At 32.6% G+C, this 17,030-nt stretch overlaps 6 protein-coding genes across 9 annotated transcripts; 3 read left to right on the top strand and 3 right to left on the bottom strand.

The window, feature by feature from the left end:
• Nucleotides 1-171: 171 nt before the first annotated feature.
• LOC106648293 (RRP15-like protein) lies at nucleotides 172-1,389 on the bottom strand. Its single transcript, XM_014365061.2, has 3 exons — nucleotides 744-1,389; nucleotides 437-653; nucleotides 172-363 (listed from the first exon to the last, which is right to left on the bottom strand). The coding sequence occupies exons 1-3, from the start codon at nucleotides 1,205-1,207 to the stop codon at nucleotides 235-237; spliced, it is 810 nt and encodes a 269-aa protein (XP_014220547.1). The 5' UTR covers nucleotides 1,208-1,389; the 3' UTR covers nucleotides 172-234.
• Nucleotides 1,390-1,738: 349 nt separating this feature from the next.
• On the top strand, nucleotides 1,739-3,967 carry LOC106648263. Of its 2 annotated transcripts, XM_014365012.2 has the most exons (3): nucleotides 1,739-1,895; nucleotides 2,003-2,192; nucleotides 2,287-3,967. In XM_014365012.2, the coding sequence occupies exons 2-3, from the start codon at nucleotides 2,117-2,119 to the stop codon at nucleotides 3,810-3,812; spliced, it is 1,602 nt and encodes a 533-aa protein (XP_014220498.1). In that variant the 5' UTR covers nucleotides 1,739-1,895; nucleotides 2,003-2,116; the 3' UTR covers nucleotides 3,813-3,967. The 2 variants fall into 2 exon arrangements, with proteins under 2 accessions (XP_014220498.1, XP_014220497.1); XM_014365011.2 differs by having other exon boundaries at nucleotides 1,739-2,192.
• Nucleotides 3,968-4,069: 102 nt separating this feature from the next.
• Nucleotides 4,070-6,959, top strand: LOC106648195 (gamma-tubulin complex component 4). Of its 2 annotated transcripts, none has more exons than XM_014364888.2 (8): nucleotides 4,070-4,453; nucleotides 4,546-4,666; nucleotides 4,733-4,932; nucleotides 4,994-5,088; nucleotides 5,155-5,978; nucleotides 6,057-6,234; nucleotides 6,324-6,546; nucleotides 6,609-6,959. In XM_014364888.2, the coding sequence occupies exons 1-8, from the start codon at nucleotides 4,385-4,387 to the stop codon at nucleotides 6,858-6,860; spliced, it is 1,962 nt and encodes a 653-aa protein (XP_014220374.1). In that variant the 5' UTR covers nucleotides 4,070-4,384; the 3' UTR covers nucleotides 6,861-6,959. The 2 variants fall into 2 exon arrangements, with proteins under 2 accessions (XP_014220374.1, XP_014220375.1); XM_014364889.2 differs by having other exon boundaries at nucleotides 4,391-4,453; nucleotides 4,529-4,666.
• On the bottom strand, nucleotides 6,781-9,700 carry LOC106648196 (osteoclast-stimulating factor 1-like). 2 transcript variants are annotated; one of them, XM_014364890.1, is made up of 6 exons: nucleotides 8,055-8,338; nucleotides 7,777-7,823; nucleotides 7,582-7,705; nucleotides 7,302-7,513; nucleotides 6,966-7,198; nucleotides 6,781-6,864 (listed from the first exon to the last, which is right to left on the bottom strand). In XM_014364890.1, the coding sequence occupies exons 1-5, from the start codon at nucleotides 8,191-8,193 to the stop codon at nucleotides 6,968-6,970; spliced, it is 753 nt and encodes a 250-aa protein (XP_014220376.1). In that variant the 5' UTR covers nucleotides 8,194-8,338; the 3' UTR covers nucleotides 6,781-6,864; nucleotides 6,966-6,967. The 2 variants fall into 2 exon arrangements, 1 of the variants encoding a protein (XP_014220376.1); XR_001339267.2 differs by lacking the exons at nucleotides 6,781-6,864; nucleotides 6,966-7,198; nucleotides 7,302-7,513; nucleotides 7,582-7,705 and adding exons at nucleotides 8,469-8,795; nucleotides 8,873-9,105; nucleotides 9,187-9,236; nucleotides 9,312-9,700 and having other exon boundaries at nucleotides 8,055-8,390.
• A 437-nt stretch (nucleotides 9,701-10,137) lies between these two features.
• LOC106648237 (WD repeat-containing protein 36) lies at nucleotides 10,138-13,312 on the bottom strand. Its single transcript, XM_014364965.2, has 4 exons — nucleotides 12,175-13,312; nucleotides 11,532-12,097; nucleotides 11,188-11,462; nucleotides 10,138-11,112 (listed from the first exon to the last, which is right to left on the bottom strand). Exons 1-4 carry the CDS (start codon nucleotides 13,152-13,154, stop codon nucleotides 10,201-10,203), a joined length of 2,733 nt encoding a protein of 910 aa, XP_014220451.1. The 5' UTR covers nucleotides 13,155-13,312; the 3' UTR covers nucleotides 10,138-10,200.
• A 1,566-nt stretch (nucleotides 13,313-14,878) lies between these two features.
• LOC106648102 (choline transporter-like protein 2) lies at nucleotides 14,879-16,969 on the top strand. Its single transcript, XM_014364782.2, has 7 exons — nucleotides 14,879-14,939; nucleotides 15,001-15,126; nucleotides 15,279-15,351; nucleotides 15,413-15,700; nucleotides 15,764-16,069; nucleotides 16,156-16,456; nucleotides 16,541-16,969. The coding sequence occupies exons 1-7, from the start codon at nucleotides 14,879-14,881 to the stop codon at nucleotides 16,835-16,837; spliced, it is 1,452 nt and encodes a 483-aa protein (XP_014220268.2). The 3' UTR covers nucleotides 16,838-16,969.
• Nucleotides 16,970-17,030: the final 61 nt, after the last annotated feature.

Below are 17,030 nucleotides of genomic sequence, written 5' to 3'. Positions count from 1 at the left end.
ATGGAATTTGAATGCTATTTGTGAGATGCATAATCATTGAAGCACTATTAGCAATCAATGTTACAAATACTTAACTTACTGTTATGGTATGAAATAAAATGTGAATTTAATGACTTCAATTTAGTTTTAAATTTTTGTTCATTGATATAAATATATTACATATATACATACAAAATTTAAAACTTGTGAAAACAAAATATTACATATTTTATTATTTCACAAGTGCAAACACCATTAATCACAGTCAACATCTTCTTCAGGCGCTGATGAGTCACTTTCATCAGAAACATTCTTGTCCCAGTCTTTCAAATTTGCTTTCATCCCAAAGTCGTCTTCCAGTACACTCCAGCGTTTCTTATCACCCTAAAATATGAATTAAATTTCATAAAAATAAAAATTATTCTAATAATTATATTAATAATAGGCTGAAATATACCTCATCGTTTTCCTCTTTGATTTCTTGGATATCTTCTGTTGTATTTTCATTCTTTGATTCATTATTTTTTGCTCCCATTAATACATCTAAGAATTTTTTTCTGCTTATTTCTTTCAAAGCTTTGTCTCGTTTACCTTCACGAGGACCTGCCTCCTCTAATTTATCCTCTATTTCTTTTTGCTGTTTTCTAACGGCATTAAACAGTTGTACAACACCACTGGAAAAAAATTCATTAATTTATGTGTCACTTTATAAAATTATATTTAATTTAATTGATTTATTTTTACCGAATTTAATTAATACATACTTTGTAGCCATTCTCTGTAAACGTTTTTCACGATTTCGGTCAAGTGCTGAAGGTTTCTTACGAATACCAAGTACCTTCTTTTTGGCCTTATTTTGAATATCTTTCAGATTTGTTTCAGTTTTGATATCTTTTGAGGTCTCCACTTTGATTTTTTCATCTCCACCCTCAATTTCGAATGATACATCTTTTTTGGGCTGTACCTTTACCTCATTGATTTTTTTTGCTTTTGATAGAACAATAGTCTTCTTTTTCTTTGGTTTATTGGTTTTTAAAACCTTTTTCATAGCATCAGCCCAGCCAGGATTAGCAAGGGACTTATCGTTATCATTAACTTCAGAACCTTCAGAGTTATCCGACTCTTCATCGTGTTCTTTACCTTCACTTTCGGCAGAGTTTAATCCCTCGTTTTCACTGGATTCTACAACTTCTTCAAACATGTGTTCGTTTTCCATGTCGACTTCCATTATATTTAATGAAAAAACAATTGGTACTTCGGAAACAATTATAACTACAACAAATGGTCAAACACTTGCACACTTGAATAGTGATTAAGTAGCGAGGATCACTTTTTATGCGATATAATTAACTAAAAAAATACAATATTTACTTCTAACCTACACGGTCAATGTGAACATAGCTCGCCGACTGACGTTCGGAATTTGAACTCCTCCATGTGCTTCGTGCGATTAGATTATGCGCAGAACAATACAGCACATCACAGCAGAAGACCGTGTCGAATAGTTCAAAATTTTTTAAATAAATTTTTAAATAAAAACCGTAAAAAAACGATCAATTTCTTTTTCCGACGTAAACTTTATTTATTCAATTTTATGAATGATAGGCTTCATAGGAAATTAATTTTTAAACTAATAACTATATTATTCGTGAAAAAAGGGCTAACGAACTGAATGTCGGTAAAACTAACTTACCAATCGATTTGTAACGAACTTTCTTATAAAAGTGGCGGGCATTCGGACAGATTCTGAAATATACGCAGTATATATAGATACATACATTTAATATATTCGTTTTTCGATACACGACACAATGATGTAGGGTCCAGCAGAACTTATGCCGGCTACTCGTTTTAGCGCTGTGCAATTTTTGTAGCTTAATGTAAAAATTCGTTTCCTATGATAGAACAAATTTGAGGTGAATTGATTTGTACTTCATTGAGATGATTTATGAGTGGTGTAAATCGTGTGCGCGCTGATACTCCTTCATACTTATTAAACGCGCATTTTGTGCAAATTTTTCAGCGGGGATGACTGGAAGGAGATCGGGACCTTCTGATTCATGTGTCGAACTATTGTTTATCCCAATATTTCTAACCTCTGAATCGTCAAGCGAGTAGTTAATTATTTTCTCGATTTATGTTTAACATGAACAGAAATTGGAAACAAGCTACAAAAGAAGTTCCGAAATCTCCTGTTCTCTTCGATGATGACGGTAAATTCAATGTTTTACATACAATAGTTAAAATATTCAATAGTGTCACTCATGAACTTCTGAATTAAATTGTTTCTGACATTATTATTTACAGACTTGGATGCTTCATCATCCGATGAAATTAAGGTCATAAAATCTGGTGGATTGCAAACCCAAGCTGGCCATAGTACTCCAATACAAAACAGACTGAACAAGCCAGACTCTGAATCGCCAGATTTACATTATAATGACAGCCCAATTGAACCACTTACTCAACACCCTCCAAATGAAGTTGGTTGGGATTATAACAGACCCAAAGATGATGATAACAGTCCAGATTCTAAGGATATCAGTCAAACACCAAAAAGAAGTTTTCTTTTGGCCAAAAAAAGAAATTCCAATTCTCCACTCATACATAAGCCCATGAAAAAACTAATGCAAGAAGAACAAAAAGTTTACATTGCAGATTTTGTAGCTCAATTACAAGCGATTCAAAGTAATGTTAAAACTGTTGAAACAAAGTGTAATGAAACACCATCTGCAGTTGATGATGCAGAAAGTCAATTAATTATAGAAACACATTCACAACCATCAGATGACTCAATTCGTTTACAGCTACAGGTTTCAGCAATAGAGTCTCCCAAAAATGTTGATAAATCTCCAGAATTATGTAAAGGAATTAGAAAAAATTTACACAGTGATTTGTGTGATGACTCAATGGAAGATATGATGGTTATATGTAGCCAACAGATAGAAGAAAAGGAATTTGGACAAGAAAAAAATTGTGTTTCTAAACAATCTGGTCACAGCAGTGAGCGGATTAATAGTAGTAATTCATCATTACTTAAAAATGTTAGTAGTAAAACAGATTCAAAATCTTTGGAACTACCAGATGATTCTTTTGATAATATATTCTTAGAAATTAATGATGAAGATATTATAAAATCCAAGGAAACCAAGCCAGAAATAAATGTAATTGATACTTCGAATAAAACACTGAGTAAAAGCTCTAACTCGACTGTAAATTCTGCTACATCATCAAAAGTTGGTACCACAAACAAATTTTTTGTATCTAAAAATTTGGAAAATGTTGAAACATCCAAAACAAAAACAACAAGCATTTACAGTTATTCAAAACATAAAACAACAAGTAAGGTTGTTGTTCAAGACAAAATATGTAATGCAAATGCAAGTTTTGGATATTTGAACAAAAACACAATTCATAAAAATAATTCAGATTCTATTTCAAAATCTCCAAATACTTTTGATCATGACAATAATGGAAAACCAAAAGAATCAAAAATTTTCAAAGCCAAGAGCTTTACATATTACGATTTACAAAGCAATAAAAATAGTTTTATGCAACAGGATGAGAAAATACCTAGGCAACATAGCATGTCATCAAATATATCTAATTACACTAGGTCGGATACAAATAACTCAAATTCCAGTTACCAGGATAATAGAGCATGGAGGAGAACCCAGTCTGGATCATCAATTATGTCAAGACAAAGTGGAGTTTCTCAAACATTATCAACTCCAGAAGAAATTGAAAGAAAGCGCCAAGAAGCAATAATGAAAAGAAAAGCAAAATTAGCTTCTCAAAGTCTTTCAAATATCGGAAAATCAAATAAAAAATGAAAAATTTAAGGCTACTGTTAAAGAACTGTTAAAAATTAAGCTAATTAGTAAAAATGCTGAGACATAAGTCATTGGAGAAAGACAAATGATTTACTTTATCCTATGCCTCTATGTTGAGTAGAGAGTGTATTATATGTATTTTTTATTGTTAATTATAAGTTTAGATATAAATTTATAAAAAAATAAAATAACCGGCTGTGCCATTAATTACCTCTCTTCATTATTTACATAAAAAATTTCAATAATAGTAATCAGATTTTTTCAAAAATTTTTCCGAATTCAAAAGTTTTTCGGGAGTATAGAAGTAGATTTAATAAATCATGGATCTGTTAAAATCCTCTTTAACTTCAGTTGTCATTCGAAATCAAAACGTCGAGTACTGCAGTGCCATCTACTAACATTGATTTGAATTCCGTACCAGAATTTCAATAACAGATAGCCTCATTTTACTAAATACAAACACGATACAATAATGCGTATACATTGCAAAAAACTACTACTGAAGAAAAAACATCGAAGAAGCTTACAGATATAGTTTGATTTACACAACAAATTTGAAAATCAATAAAAAAATGCTTCACGAGCTCTTAGTTTCATTGTGGGGTTGTTCAACGAGTGTTGCCGAAATTATCGAAACTGATGTAAACAATTATGAATTATTTAAGTTAATCATGAATAGACGTTTAATAAAATGGATCGATTATTGTATCTTACAGCTTTTTTTTATTTTTAGCCATTGCGAGTAGACAGTTATCTTCACCCTGGTGAAAGAATAATAATTTTAAGAATATTAGAAATAGTGAAAGAATGCAATGAAATTAGAAAATTTATCAGAAGAAATGCTTGTGTGGATGGTCAGTTATATAAATTTTTATTAAAATAAAATAACAAACCCAATGACATGGTTTTTTACATTTTAGAATCCAAATCAACAAACAAAGGACTTTATCTTGCTGCACTTTGTGATGGTATGGATAAGGCATTAGAACCATTCAGAAAAGATATTGTTGACATGGAACGAATTGTTTTGAATGATGGTTACACTCCAATATCTATGATACTCACTAGAATACAAAAATACCAATTTTTATTCTCATTTTTAAAGACTATAATCAAAGAGGTAAAATTACTGTTAAACAGATTTCAGTGTTCAAGTTTCATTCAAGCATTCATGTTTTTAGATTGAGACTCAAGGCCTTTATGGTTGTGGTATATTACGGATATTACATCAACATGCCCATACTGGAGTTCCTCTAGTAAAACAAGCTCTCGAGATGTATGTTTTTTAATTTAATTTTTTTAATAATATTTGATTTACTTATCAATTTTTTTTCACTTTTAGACTAACTCACTGTGTACACGTTGTATTTTATAAGCACTTAACAAGTTGGTTACTTTATGGACACCTAGAAGATACTCATAATGAATTTTTTATTCAAAAAAGAGAACAAAACAGTGAGTTGATTATGAGTGAAGAAAAAGAAATGGAAAAAGTGAAAGATAAAGATGCTGAAATTGATGATGGAAAAGAGTTTTCAAATGAAATGTGGAATTTTACTGTAAATTCAAACATATTACCTTACTACATTAGTCAAACACTTGGAAACAAAATATTGTCCATTGGTCAGACAATTATTATGTTTGGGAATGATCCTAGACAAAGAAAAGATTTAAAATTAATGACTAAGAATGCAGAAAATTTAATTTGGGGAGAAAAAGAATATGAATATTTTGAACAGTTAACAATTTTACAATCAAATCCAAAATTTGCACTTATAGAATTAGAAAGATTAATTGATCAACTCAAAAAATGTGTTACACAACATTTATGGCATGTAGCTGTTGAAGAGGCACAACTTTTAAACCGTCTTAAACTTATCAAAGATTTTTATCTCATGGGAAGAGGTGATTTGTTCCTCGAATTCATCAGGCTTGCCACGCATGTCCTAGATAAAACTCCAACAAATCACACATCACGGGATATTAATTTAGCTTTTCAAATGGCTCTTAGAAAAACACAATCTACTGATGAAGCTTCATTGGACAGTTTCACTTTTGCCGTTCCTGTTCATCCCATCCATAAAGATGAAAATATTACTGAAATAAAAGAATCGAGTGCAACAACTAATTCAGAATTTTCTGAAAAAGAAAGGGAGGATCCAATAGGTAATACAACATAAGTTTCATAATCTAGTTCAACATTGAAAGTGGTATTAACTGTATCTTATTCAAATTTTGTTGCAGATAAAAAAGGTTGGGGTTTGGTTATTTTAAAATTTAAAGTTACCTGGCCACTTCATTTACTTTTCAATCCATCAACATTAGCAAATTATAATACATTGTTCAGATTCTTACTGCGTGTTAAGAAAACACAAATTAATTTGTGGAATCTATGGAGGGATCATATGAACTCTAAAAAAATGTTAGACATCATGGTTTTTGATTGGAAAAATATATTTTTTTAATTTTTATGTAACACTGAATAATTACATAAGTACTATTTATTTTCAGAGATATTGATGTACTCCAACTTCGCAATAATCTCATTTTTATTGTTGACAACTTGCAATACTACTTACAGGTTGATGTTATTGAAAGTCAATATGCAATTATGGAAAATAGTTTGAAAAACACTAAAAATTTCGAAGAAGTACAAAAAGCACATGCATTATTTTTACATAATGTAATGTCACGAACTTTTTTAATTAGTGAACGTGTTGATAAGCCCAACCCGGTAAATTTTATTTAAAAAAAAATTGCAATAAATTTAAAAATAAATCAACAAATTTATTTTAGGTCAACAAATTAATCAAACTTCTTTTACGAGTTTGCGATGATTTCATTCGCAATGCTTCTGTCTGGGAGATTGAACACCTATTGGAGACTGAGAAAGCTGAAAGAAAAGCTCTCAATGATGTATTAGATGGCTTGATGAGTTGGTTGACCAAAACACTAGATAGAGTACGATCGCAGCCTAGTGGAGAACATTTAGCTCAATTACTATTGAGGCTTGATTTTAACAGGTGGTTCAGTAGTAAAACACTGTAGGAAACTTAATTATTTTCTAATATATGCATTGTTAATTTCACGTATAAAAGTAAATTGATTAACAACAATTAGATGTAAACTTTTACACCATAGATAGAATAATACCTTTAGTCACTGTCATCATAATACTCTTCTTCATTTTCTAATGAAGGTGCTGTATACAATTGTTGACTTTTTTGAATTGCATTTTTTATTACCAAATTGCTAGCCAGTTCTTCAGCTGTATGACCAGCATTATTTTTTATAGCTGGATTACAATTAGCATTTAGTAACAAGTTTACAATGTTTGTATGTCCATGGCTGGCTGCTACATGCAATGGAGTGTCACCCATTTTGTTCTTTTGAATATATAATATTATATTTAAAATAAATTAAGATTTTCAAATAAGCATCAACAGTATTTCAATAATATAAATTGGAAAATTTTCAAGCAATCATTACCTGAGCATTTACAGCTGGGTTTGCTAATTCTAGTAATAGTTGAACACAGTCTTCATGTCCAGTTCGTGCAGCCCAATACAGTGGTGTATTTCCAGCTGAATCCAGTCCCGTTCCAGAAACTCCACTACTTAAACATTCTTTCAAGAATGATAAGTTGCCTCTTCTAGCAGCTTCATGAAGAGGTAAAACTATTTCTTCCACTTGCTCTTCCACTAAAAGAAATAATTAAATAAAATACCGTTTCAAGTACTACCTATAGAAGTTATTTTATTGCATTAACCATAATTTGCTGGTATCCATCCTCTTTTAGTACCACATCGTGCCTGCAACTTGTTGCTTGTATTAGATTGTCCGCTGTCATAGACATAGAGAAGATCACCTTCTTCAAAGGATAATTCATCATTCTGGTGATTAAGTAAATATTTGATAAACTGGAAAGACTTTGGTCTATTTTATTTTTACATTCTATACTTACATGTTGAGCAGTGTATTTAAAAAGGGCCCTCACTACTTTAACTTTACCTTAGTAGAAACAATTTTAAAGACATAAGTTACTTGTGATCATAAAATTCTATCAAACGTCATTTTTTACAACTTGCGTGGTTCTCTTTACTACGAATGATGATGTGTGTGTAACCTATCAATATAGGAGTTCAAGAATTTCCAAGAAAGTTGTAATATCATTTTATTGATGTAAAATTAAATTTTTATTTCAATCATTCATAATAAAATTGTTTAAATTGCATAAAATACCAGGTTTTGTTATCGGTTTTGGAGGTGCTGGACGCCCAGGAGTGTTTACCGTGGCGGCCATCGTATTATCTACACTTGATAACAGATGGAACTTGAGTGTGTATTTCACATATATACATCGCAGCCTGTCATGCATCATACTATACAATGTCTCATCAACACGTCGAGTGTACTACGTTCAAAAATGTATTTTAGCTCATTAAGCTACTTATCAACAATATTATACAAATTTCTTAACAATAATTTTATACAAGATCTTATACTTTTTGAGCAATTTTTATCAAAAACATCTTAGTTAGGTGCTTTTCCTTGTTATTTTTATAAACATTACCATATCTAAAAAATAAATTTTAAGAAGATAAATATATTACAGTATGATTGATATATTTTTAATATACCAATAGATTTACTCACAAAAAAATATAACTATGACAAATGCCATCATTAACCATAAACAATAATTCCAAGTTGAACTTTTTGTATGCTCTTCTAGTTTTGTTGATTCTGCTTTCAATTTCATTGCATTTTTTTCAGTTATCTGGTCAGACATTTCAAGATGGTTTATATCTTTTTTTATTACTTCTCTAGCTCTTAAAGCGTTTCCTTTTAAATATGAAGTCCAATGAATCATATCTTCTGCAATCGTAGTTTGCTTTTCTTGATTATGTTTCATTATAATATCAAAATCTTGCTCTTGCTCATTGGAATTATTACTTTTATGCCTCATCGCATCATTTTCATCTACAAAAATATAGTTCTTGAACAATACAGTTATTTTCCATACTATTGACAATGAATTTTTAAAATAGAAATTGTACCTAAACTGGTTCGAAATAGTTCATGTCGAGCTTCTTGACTGTACTTAGCTGTGGTTTTATAATGAATTTGACTTTTTAAATTAAAACCATCTGTCAATTCACTTGTAGGATGCGGAATCAATTGTGCAGCCATAACTCTTTCAAGTGGATCTGAGAGACTAGTAGCATTGAGTACACATTTCAAAAATTCAGCTGTTTTAATATACTGAATCATCACTTCTCTGGGTGGTTTGCTATTAAAAAACCAAATTAATTATTTAGAAAAAATGTGTAAAGGGTATAATTATTAATTTAAAAATGTCATGTTTTTTTACCCTGGTGAACGTTGTAATTCCTCAATCATACTTTGCACCGTTTCTACATACTAAAAAAATAATATTATGTAAATTTTGATTAATATTTTCAATTACAGCAAAATAGAATAAGAAAGATTGTTTACTTTTTCAAGTTTCCAATTTGGATTTGAGTTTTCTTTTGCAAGAATTTCACACTGTCCAAGCAATCTTCTCAAATTTATTTCTAATCTAGTTCTATCAGTCATATTGATAATAAAAATGTTCAATGAAAGCAAAAGTAATTTTTAGAATTATAACTTTCTCGAATTCTTATATTTCTGGAAATTTTTGACAGCTGGTGTCTACAAATTGCAATAAAACAATAGTTTCTAAATTTCATCAATCTAGTTCCACAAGTATATTACGCATTACTTGAATCACGTTCGTGTAATTTTTTGTCAACGATTTTGATTAGAAATATTTCAGAAAAAATTAGTTTTTGTTATTTTTTCGTGAAAAATGATTGACGTGCGTCCGATCGCGTATAAGACGATAGTCGGTTATTACTCTTAATACTGCTACGTCGTCTGCTCTTCTTTGAATGTATTCCTGCACCGGTGGATATTGCAGTATTACAATCAAGTTATTACCCGTCATAGCTACAATTTTAAGATTAAAAGACTATAATTTGAAGTGTGAATTTAATTTTTACTCTCGATTTTTGGATTGTTAATAATCGCAATAATCATTTGTATTAATTTCATCGTAAATTTATTCTTATTATAGGATGGTCATGTTATTATTTAATAATGGTGATGATAATGATACAGTTTTATAAAAGTTGAAAAATTTTCATTTTTACTGTCGTTTTGGTATCGGTTACTGAATAATTCAATTTATTATCAATAATATAAGGTAATTTAAAATTAAAATTATACTGTAGCCAAAAAGTAAATAAATGAAAAGCATTAAAAGTATATATATTTAAAAAAAAGTCATCAACATATATTTACAAAATATACAAAATAATTACAACATATATTTGTTTAAAAATTAATTTCGTTTCAAATGTTCAACCACACATAGGTTGTAAAATAGCTCTTCTCTTAGCTTCTTCCAACTCTTGATTTGATACCTCTTTAGTTCATGGAGGTAATCTGCCAGTTCTTTGTTCTCTACTATTGTAGCTCCGTGACACTTCAAAAATGTTGAAAGATATGCTTGAGCTAGTTCGAAATCTTGTTTACTTTTTAACATATGTTTTAACAATTTCATAAATTTCTTTAACATAGGAACTGCAATTATCATATCAAATGATAAAGTTTCTATTTCCACATTTATTTCACTAGGATTCATGAGTTTCAATTTATTTATAGCTTCATTGTATTCTTCAGTTAGAGCACATTTTTCTAATAAACAACCAAATACTGTAAGACTTTTAAAATCATGATGAGTTAATAATTTACTTTGACTATCATCTTTTTCTATGCCAGAAAAATCAAATTGTACTTGAAGTCCAGCAGATGTAGGAAGAAAGAAAGGAGCTGCTACTGGTTTTTTTGGTGGTTCTTTTGGCTTATTGCGTCTTTTGATTTCACTAATATTCAAAAGATTCAACCAGCGGGAAGAAGGAAGTGCTGATAAGGTAACAAGTTTTTTACTGAGACATTCAGGAGATTTATAGTCAGTTTCTTCATCATCTGGTTTTTCATCATTTTGTTCCTCTTCATTTGGTTCCTCATCAATTACCATAAGATCTTCAAGATCTCCAGCAGTAACTACATCAGTAGTAGTACCAGGTAATGGAATACTAGGAATATTACTTTCTGAGTCAATCGACTTCAGTGTTATCTGCGAATATAAAGTCTTATTTGTCCACAACATTATTCCTAAGTTACAAGTATGTGCAGTTGCTAGAAACTCCCCAGTTGGAGAAAATGTTAGAGAAATACAAGCCTCTGGAACCTACAACAAAAGAAGTAATTTAATATGCTTCAATACTTAAGGAGTCAAAATAAAAATTTATATTTAAATAATAACCTGGAAAATATCTATAACTTGAGCTGATGGAATGTCCCATACTCTGATGGTTCTGTCAATAGAAGAACTGACAATCCACCTAGAATCAGGACTAAATGTCACATCTGTTAATGGTCCTCTGTGTCCTTCTAATATTCGCACAACGCGATGCATGTCTATGTCAATCACACAAATAGAAAAATCTTGCAAGGCAACGGCAACTAATGAATTTTCAGTATGAGATCTCAAGAATTCAACTGATTCTTTAAGAGCAATAACTGCTTTTGGTTGGGTATCTAAAAAAACATATTAGATTAAAATTTAAAGAATTTTTGAATTAATTGACTCAAGTGAAAAATACATACCTTTAGTAGGCTTGAATGGCCAAAATTTTACAGTAGCATCTCTACCACCACTAACGACTACTGAATTAATGCAGTCAACACTTACACCCTTGATAGGGCCATCATGAGCTCCACTTTCATTACCATATGAGCATCTATGAGCTCCAGATTGAAGATTGAACCTTTCCAAATGACCATTATTATAACCAATAATGGCAAAGTTACCACACTGAGTAATGGTAATAGCAGTTGCTGTTACATTCAAATTATACTTGATTTTTTCAGGTAACAATTTGATACTGCCCATTTTCAATTTATTGTATGACCATGTGGTAACTACACCTAAGCCATGGTGGGTAGTAATAATATTGTCCCAATCTTTTTCTCTAGCAGCTTCTGCTGCAAGAGCTGTCATGGCAGGCATAATCAAAGGATCTTCTATTGCTCTTCCTTTCTTTTTGGAAGCTTTTCTATTGAATGAAGCTCTGCCTAATGATTTATTGAAAGTTTCTGTTTTTGTATTAAATATCCTCAGTGATGAATCTCCGCTAATGGATAGAATATTAGAGCCATCTTCTCCATAGAATCTTAAATAAAAATTGACAGGTATAAAAATTTTTCACAAGACTTGGGTAATTATTATTATTATTAGTTAAAAGCATACCTTATACTAGTAGGAGGTTCTGCATGTCCTTCCCTTATTCTCAAGAGTCTACCTCCACCATCAGCAGCATCAAAAATCCATAATTTTAAAGAATTATCTGGAGAAGATGATACTAATAGAGGTTCATTAGCTAAAAACTTCATTCCTGTCACAGACGAAAAGTGAGCATTTGTAATACAATTCTCAACTCTGCGATTTTTAAGATCCCAAAGAACAATGTGTCCATTCATGCTTCCAGTGGCCATAATTTCCTGATTATCAGTTCTAAACGATATTGACGTTACACATCCCCAATCTTGCTCAAGTTCAAACAAAGTCTGATCAAGTTTGAGATTGTGAAAAATGATTTTACCGTTCTCTAATCCTACTGCTGCAATATCAACTGCAGTTGATTGTTCAATAACTGTTATTGGTGATGACCATCCTTCAAACGTATGAATCAACTTCATAACTTTGATATTAAGTAATATCATTTTTCCTTGTTTACTTCCCAGTACAATTTTATCAAGATAAGTAGTTGGATGCATAATGGCAGTCACTTGAAAAGTGGCATTATTGTACTCTGTCTCGGAATAAAGTTCTTCTGTCTTGATGTCCCAAATCATAATCTTGCTTTGTTCATCGATAGATATAAGATGAGGTCCAAAGGGAAAAAGAAGGTGTACAGGATATTTATGTCCTCTATAAGTGTGTTTCAACTCATTTCCTCTTCTCCAAGCATAAATCTCCTTACCGGCGGCTGTGTATACGTGATAAGTGTCAGCAGCAAGGCATGTTATATCTTCGTGATGCGCTCCAGATACGCTGAGTAGAGTAAAATGCGAGCATCCGTACGTATGAAAACTGCGCCCCGCACAGGTTACAATCAGATGTTCTCGACGACGCTGTATAAAGCGAGTGACAAGCGGCACATCGTTACTCACAAAACCGAGGGCACGATTAGGTTGAAATACAGCCGAGCCTCCTTGTGGGACGGTCATCGTGTTTTCCAGGATTGATGTTACTTTCACAATATAAATAATTGGTTGCACTACTTGTAATGACGGCCTTGTGAACGCGAAGCCGGCTCGAATCGTAATGCTGCGATTGCACGTGGCTGGTGTTCTCAGACGTTTTTTATCGCTCTCTCGAGTAACGAGTTCACAGCACATGGCTGATCCCTGATGATGCTGCCGGAACCCCAAATTGAACGCGAGCGGCAGATTCAAAATGATCACGATATCAATAACTTCCTCACAATAATTTTTAGTGTACATTTTTTTAGACAATATTTATGATATTATTACATTTCTATAATTAATATTCGTCGTGCATTAGCAAACAAGTTCATATTTAAATGCGTTCATTTATAATCCAAAATACAATTTTTGAGCTTTGACCATACGACTTCAACCGCGGATTGAAAATGTAACATATTGTAATTTAATTTTAAGCAATAGTATATTACATGCTCTGAGGCTTTCCTTTTCGCTTCTTAGGTGCCTTACTGCGTATACTATTTTTCATGAATCCCCCAGCAGAAATTAACTTTTTCGTTGTGGTTGCTGGGACGAAAAAGGTTAGTTTCGGCTGGGGTAGCATGAAAAAAAATATTTGGATTTCCTTATATTACTTAAAAATTTGCTAGAATATATTTCTAATGGATGTCTGACCAGGACCGACTTTATGTCGTAGGTGGAGACCTAGTGCTGCCAAGTTTCAAATCCAAAATGTCATGATGATTTGTGCAAGTAGTTTCTTACTGTGTTTAATTTTATACTCTGCATTAGAGTAATTAAATAAGTTTAAAAACTAATAGATATAATATGAAGATAAATATTATGAAAATACATTGATAATTTTTCATGTAACTTTTAAAATGTAACTCCGTTAAAATGATCATGTTAGCAACAAGGGCTGTGATAATTAACATAAAATGAAATCAATAAACAAAAAAAAAGTTTTTTAAAGTTTTTAAGAATTATAGTGGCGATGAATTTCTGTATAGAGATACTTCTTGATGTGTGCCGCTTAGATTTTTTAGACCACGAAAACCCTCTTTGGTTTTGTATGGGAAATCGTAAGTCACCAAATTATATTTATGATTAATTCAATTGCAATGCAGTTTCTCGCCTTCTATGACAAGCTGAAATCATGATTTTGGTTGAGAACATGGTAAAGAGTCAAATAAATAAACGGAAATGGCACCCACGTATAGAAATTAATAAAGCGAAATTTTAACTAACTATACCTATGGACTTTTAAAGAGTACATTAAAAGTGACCATGAAAAATATTTTAGCCATGAATTTTTTGTAAAATTGATGAACAATCCATATTTCTTATCAAAAATCATAATAAAAACCTCTGAAACTATTTTAAAATAAAATTTTCAAGGTCTTGAAAGTCATAGCAGCATAACAGAAAATTTAACATTGAATTATTTTTGGTGTTAAATGCTTTTTTTTATTTCAGCGAAGTGCAAAGGGAGAAAAATTAAAAACATAAGATGCCGCTAATAAATTTTCAAACTTTCGTTCCTTTTGAAATACCTATATACGATTTAAAAAAACAATTGCATGTGATTTTCAATGCTCGACTATTTCACAGCTGATTTCACAGCTAATGGGAATGGGCGCTCGGGGTACAGATGAAGGGTCGGGTGTGTTGAGTTAAACACAAAATATCATATCGTAATATCATTATTATTTTTTTTCTTTCAAACAATGTCCAACTTGGGCTCACTGAATAGGGTTCCCGCTGGGGGAGGAAGGATAAGCAATTTAGGTGAGTTTTGCGAAAATCGTCAGCAAACCGAACCTTGACGATCTCTCATCGAAACTTTCAGGAACGAAGATCACTTACGATCCAACATGGAGCAGTCCTCTGAACGTAAAACGAAAAGCAGAAAACATATCCTTCACAGTTGTTTATTACTTGTTTGTCTGCCTATGGTTTGGAGTAGCTGTTTACGGTATGAACTTTTTTTCTCTTTTTTGGCGCACGATCATTTAAAAATGTCTTATCCATACCTACACATAAGTTTGTGCGTATGCGTGTTTTACGACTGCCAACATTAATGACTTGATATTATGACTTGAAATGATGGTGTAATTTTTCGTTCAGCGTTGGTGACCGGCGACGCGGAAAAGTATAGCGACTTCTACCGTGACTCTGAAGATCTTATCTTCAAAGAAGGGTAACACAAATTCACACACGCTTACAAAAGATTTATTTACAAATTGGCACGAATATTTCAGATGGATCATAGCGATTGTACTTCCCTTGGCTGCCTTTTTATCGATATTGTGTCTGTTGCTATTGAGAGTCGCCGCGAGGCCCGTGGTTTACACGATGATCGCCTTGTTTTTCATAGGCCTCTTGGCACTTGTGATCACCTTGGGTTTTTTTCTGGCTTACGATCAGTCAAAATTATACATTGCTTTGTTCGTCTCGTCAGTTCTGGTGCTGATCATCTTTTTCTGGCTGTTCATCGTCAAATACAAATTCATCCCGATGATCTGCGAAATCATTCGAGAGGCGTCCAAGCGAGTATCATCCCAATCAATTAAAAATACGAATCGATTCTTAATTTCGCTTTGTTCTTTCAGAGCTATGTTGGCCTTTCCGTTGATGTTTTTTTACGCAATAGCCTACTGTGTCGTAAGCGGGGGGTTTCTCATATTTACCGTCTGCTTGTTCTTCTGGATCGAATCGATTGGCAGCGACGACGACTATCCAGCTCACTTAGTCCTCTGTCACCTCATCAATGGCGTGGCTCTCGTCTGGATCCTCTGCCACATGTACGGATTTTTCAAGGTCAGCGTGTCCGGTGCTTACGGCACCTGGTATTGGACCATGAACAAGAAGGAAGTGCCGAAATTCACCACATTGCGCTTCATCTACATCGCCTTCAGGTACACCATAATTATCATCATATCGTCACAACGACGCTCGCACGCAAGAAATGGAATTCAAAGTCTGGAAACGTATTTATTCGTAGATACCACATTGGCCCGACAGCTTTCGGCTCGCTGATCATAATGGTTTGCACCATACTGCAGATCCTGCTTGCGTTTGCTTCATCGTGGTCCGGCGTCGACGCGAATGCCGGTGCTGATCTGTACAACTGCGGTTTGCATTGCTGCGACACCGTTTTGTACATCCTTAAGGCCGTCGTCGAGGCGGTCACCGGCATGGCTTACGTTCACATAGGGAATCACGGCACCGGCTTCATCGATGCGGCCCGAATATCGTTCACTCTATTCAAAAGAAATTACGCGAAAATCGCCGTTCTCACGCAGGTAGACATTTATCTTTCCATAGTAAGTTTTAAAAATCAAACGTACGCACAATTATTAATTGGGGAAATTCTTTTTAATTCAAAGATCGTGGAACTATTGTGCTTTTTTATGGACGCAACGATTACAGCCTTGTCTTTTCTATTATTTTGGGGATTACTGCATACGCAATCGGTCAAATTAGAAGAAAGATTAGGCCTATTGACCTGTTTTTTGGTTTGCATCTACTTCACGGTCGATTCAATAGTTCTTTTACTGATGATAGCTACCGACACAATCTTCATGTGCGTTCTTGAAGATTACGAAATGAACGGCGGCAGCTCGAGACCCTACCACATGTCCAATAAGTTGAAAGATTTAGTTCTCGAAAATAGACTGGATTAAAATTTTCATCAAGCAATCAAAATTTTCGTCGCCCACGAGGATTGAAGTGGACTTTTTTTTTAATTTTTCACCAAGAATTACTTGATTAAGAAAAAATCTACTCGTCGATTTATTTGCTCATCCTTACAAACACGTATACTTCAGACAACCTGTACTTTAAAGCTTCACTGACGATTTATAAAAAGAAAGTGTG

Source organism: Trichogramma pretiosum, unplaced genomic scaffold (assembly GCF_000599845.2).
Source record: "Trichogramma pretiosum strain Unisexual culture from Peru unplaced genomic scaffold, Tpre_2.0 scaffold20, whole genome shotgun sequence".
Classification (NCBI taxonomy): Eukaryota; Metazoa; Arthropoda; class Insecta; order Hymenoptera; family Trichogrammatidae; genus Trichogramma; species Trichogramma pretiosum.
The sequence above is the reverse complement of the archived record's forward strand: the minus strand, read 5'-3'. Positions and strand labels throughout refer to the sequence as shown.

Excerpts from the sequence above, each read along its gene's own strand:
- LOC106648293 (XM_014365061.2), bottom strand. The coding sequence starts at position 1,207 with ATGGAAGTCGACATGGAAAACGAACACATGTTTGAAGAAGTTGTAGAA. Across the intron at positions 654-743 it reads TTACAGAGAATGGCTACAAA|TGGTGTTGTACAACTGTTTA; the intron begins GTATGTATTAAT and ends ATTTTTTTCCAG. Across the intron at positions 364-436 it reads TCAAAGAGGAAAACGATGAG|GGTGATAAGAAACGCTGGAG; the intron begins GTATATTTCAGC and ends TTCATATTTTAG.
- LOC106648263 (XM_014365012.2), top strand. The coding sequence starts at position 2,117 with ATGTTTAACATGAACAGAAATTGGAAACAAGCTACAAAAGAAGTTCCG. Across the intron at positions 2,193-2,286 it reads TGTTCTCTTCGATGATGACG|ACTTGGATGCTTCATCATCC; the intron begins GTAAATTCAATG and ends TATTATTTACAG.
- LOC106648195 (XM_014364888.2), top strand. The coding sequence starts at position 4,385 with ATGCTTCACGAGCTCTTAGTTTCATTGTGGGGTTGTTCAACGAGTGTT. Across the intron at positions 4,933-4,993 it reads TAAAGACTATAATCAAAGAG|ATTGAGACTCAAGGCCTTTA; the intron begins GTAAAATTACTG and ends TCATGTTTTTAG. Across the intron at positions 5,979-6,056 it reads AGAAAGGGAGGATCCAATAG|ATAAAAAAGGTTGGGGTTTG; the intron begins GTAATACAACAT and ends ATTTTGTTGCAG.
- LOC106648196 (XM_014364890.1), bottom strand. The coding sequence starts at position 8,193 with ATGATGCATGACAGGCTGCGATGTATATATGTGAAATACACACTCAAG. Across the intron at positions 7,824-8,054 it reads AAAACCGATAACAAAACCTG|GTAAAGTTAAAGTAGTGAGG; the intron begins GTATTTTATGCA and ends GTTTCTACTAAG. Across the intron at positions 7,199-7,301 it reads ACCCAGCTGTAAATGCTCAG|AACAAAATGGGTGACACTCC; the intron begins GTAATGATTGCT and ends TATATTCAAAAG.
- LOC106648237 (XM_014364965.2), bottom strand. The coding sequence starts at position 13,154 with ATGACCGTCCCACAAGGAGGCTCGGCTGTATTTCAACCTAATCGTGCC. Across the intron at positions 12,098-12,174 it reads GAACCTCCTACTAGTATAAG|ATTCTATGGAGAAGATGGCT; the intron begins GTATGCTTTTAA and ends TTTTTATTTAAG. Across the intron at positions 11,113-11,187 it reads AAGTTATAGATATTTTCCAG|GTTCCAGAGGCTTGTATTTC; the intron begins GTTATTATTTAA and ends CTTTTGTTGTAG.
- LOC106648102 (XM_014364782.2), top strand. The coding sequence starts at position 14,879 with ATGTCCAACTTGGGCTCACTGAATAGGGTTCCCGCTGGGGGAGGAAGG. Across the intron at positions 14,940-15,000 it reads AGGAAGGATAAGCAATTTAG|GAACGAAGATCACTTACGAT; the intron begins GTGAGTTTTGCG and ends CGAAACTTTCAG. Across the intron at positions 15,352-15,412 it reads GATCTTATCTTCAAAGAAGG|ATGGATCATAGCGATTGTAC; the intron begins GTAACACAAATT and ends CGAATATTTCAG.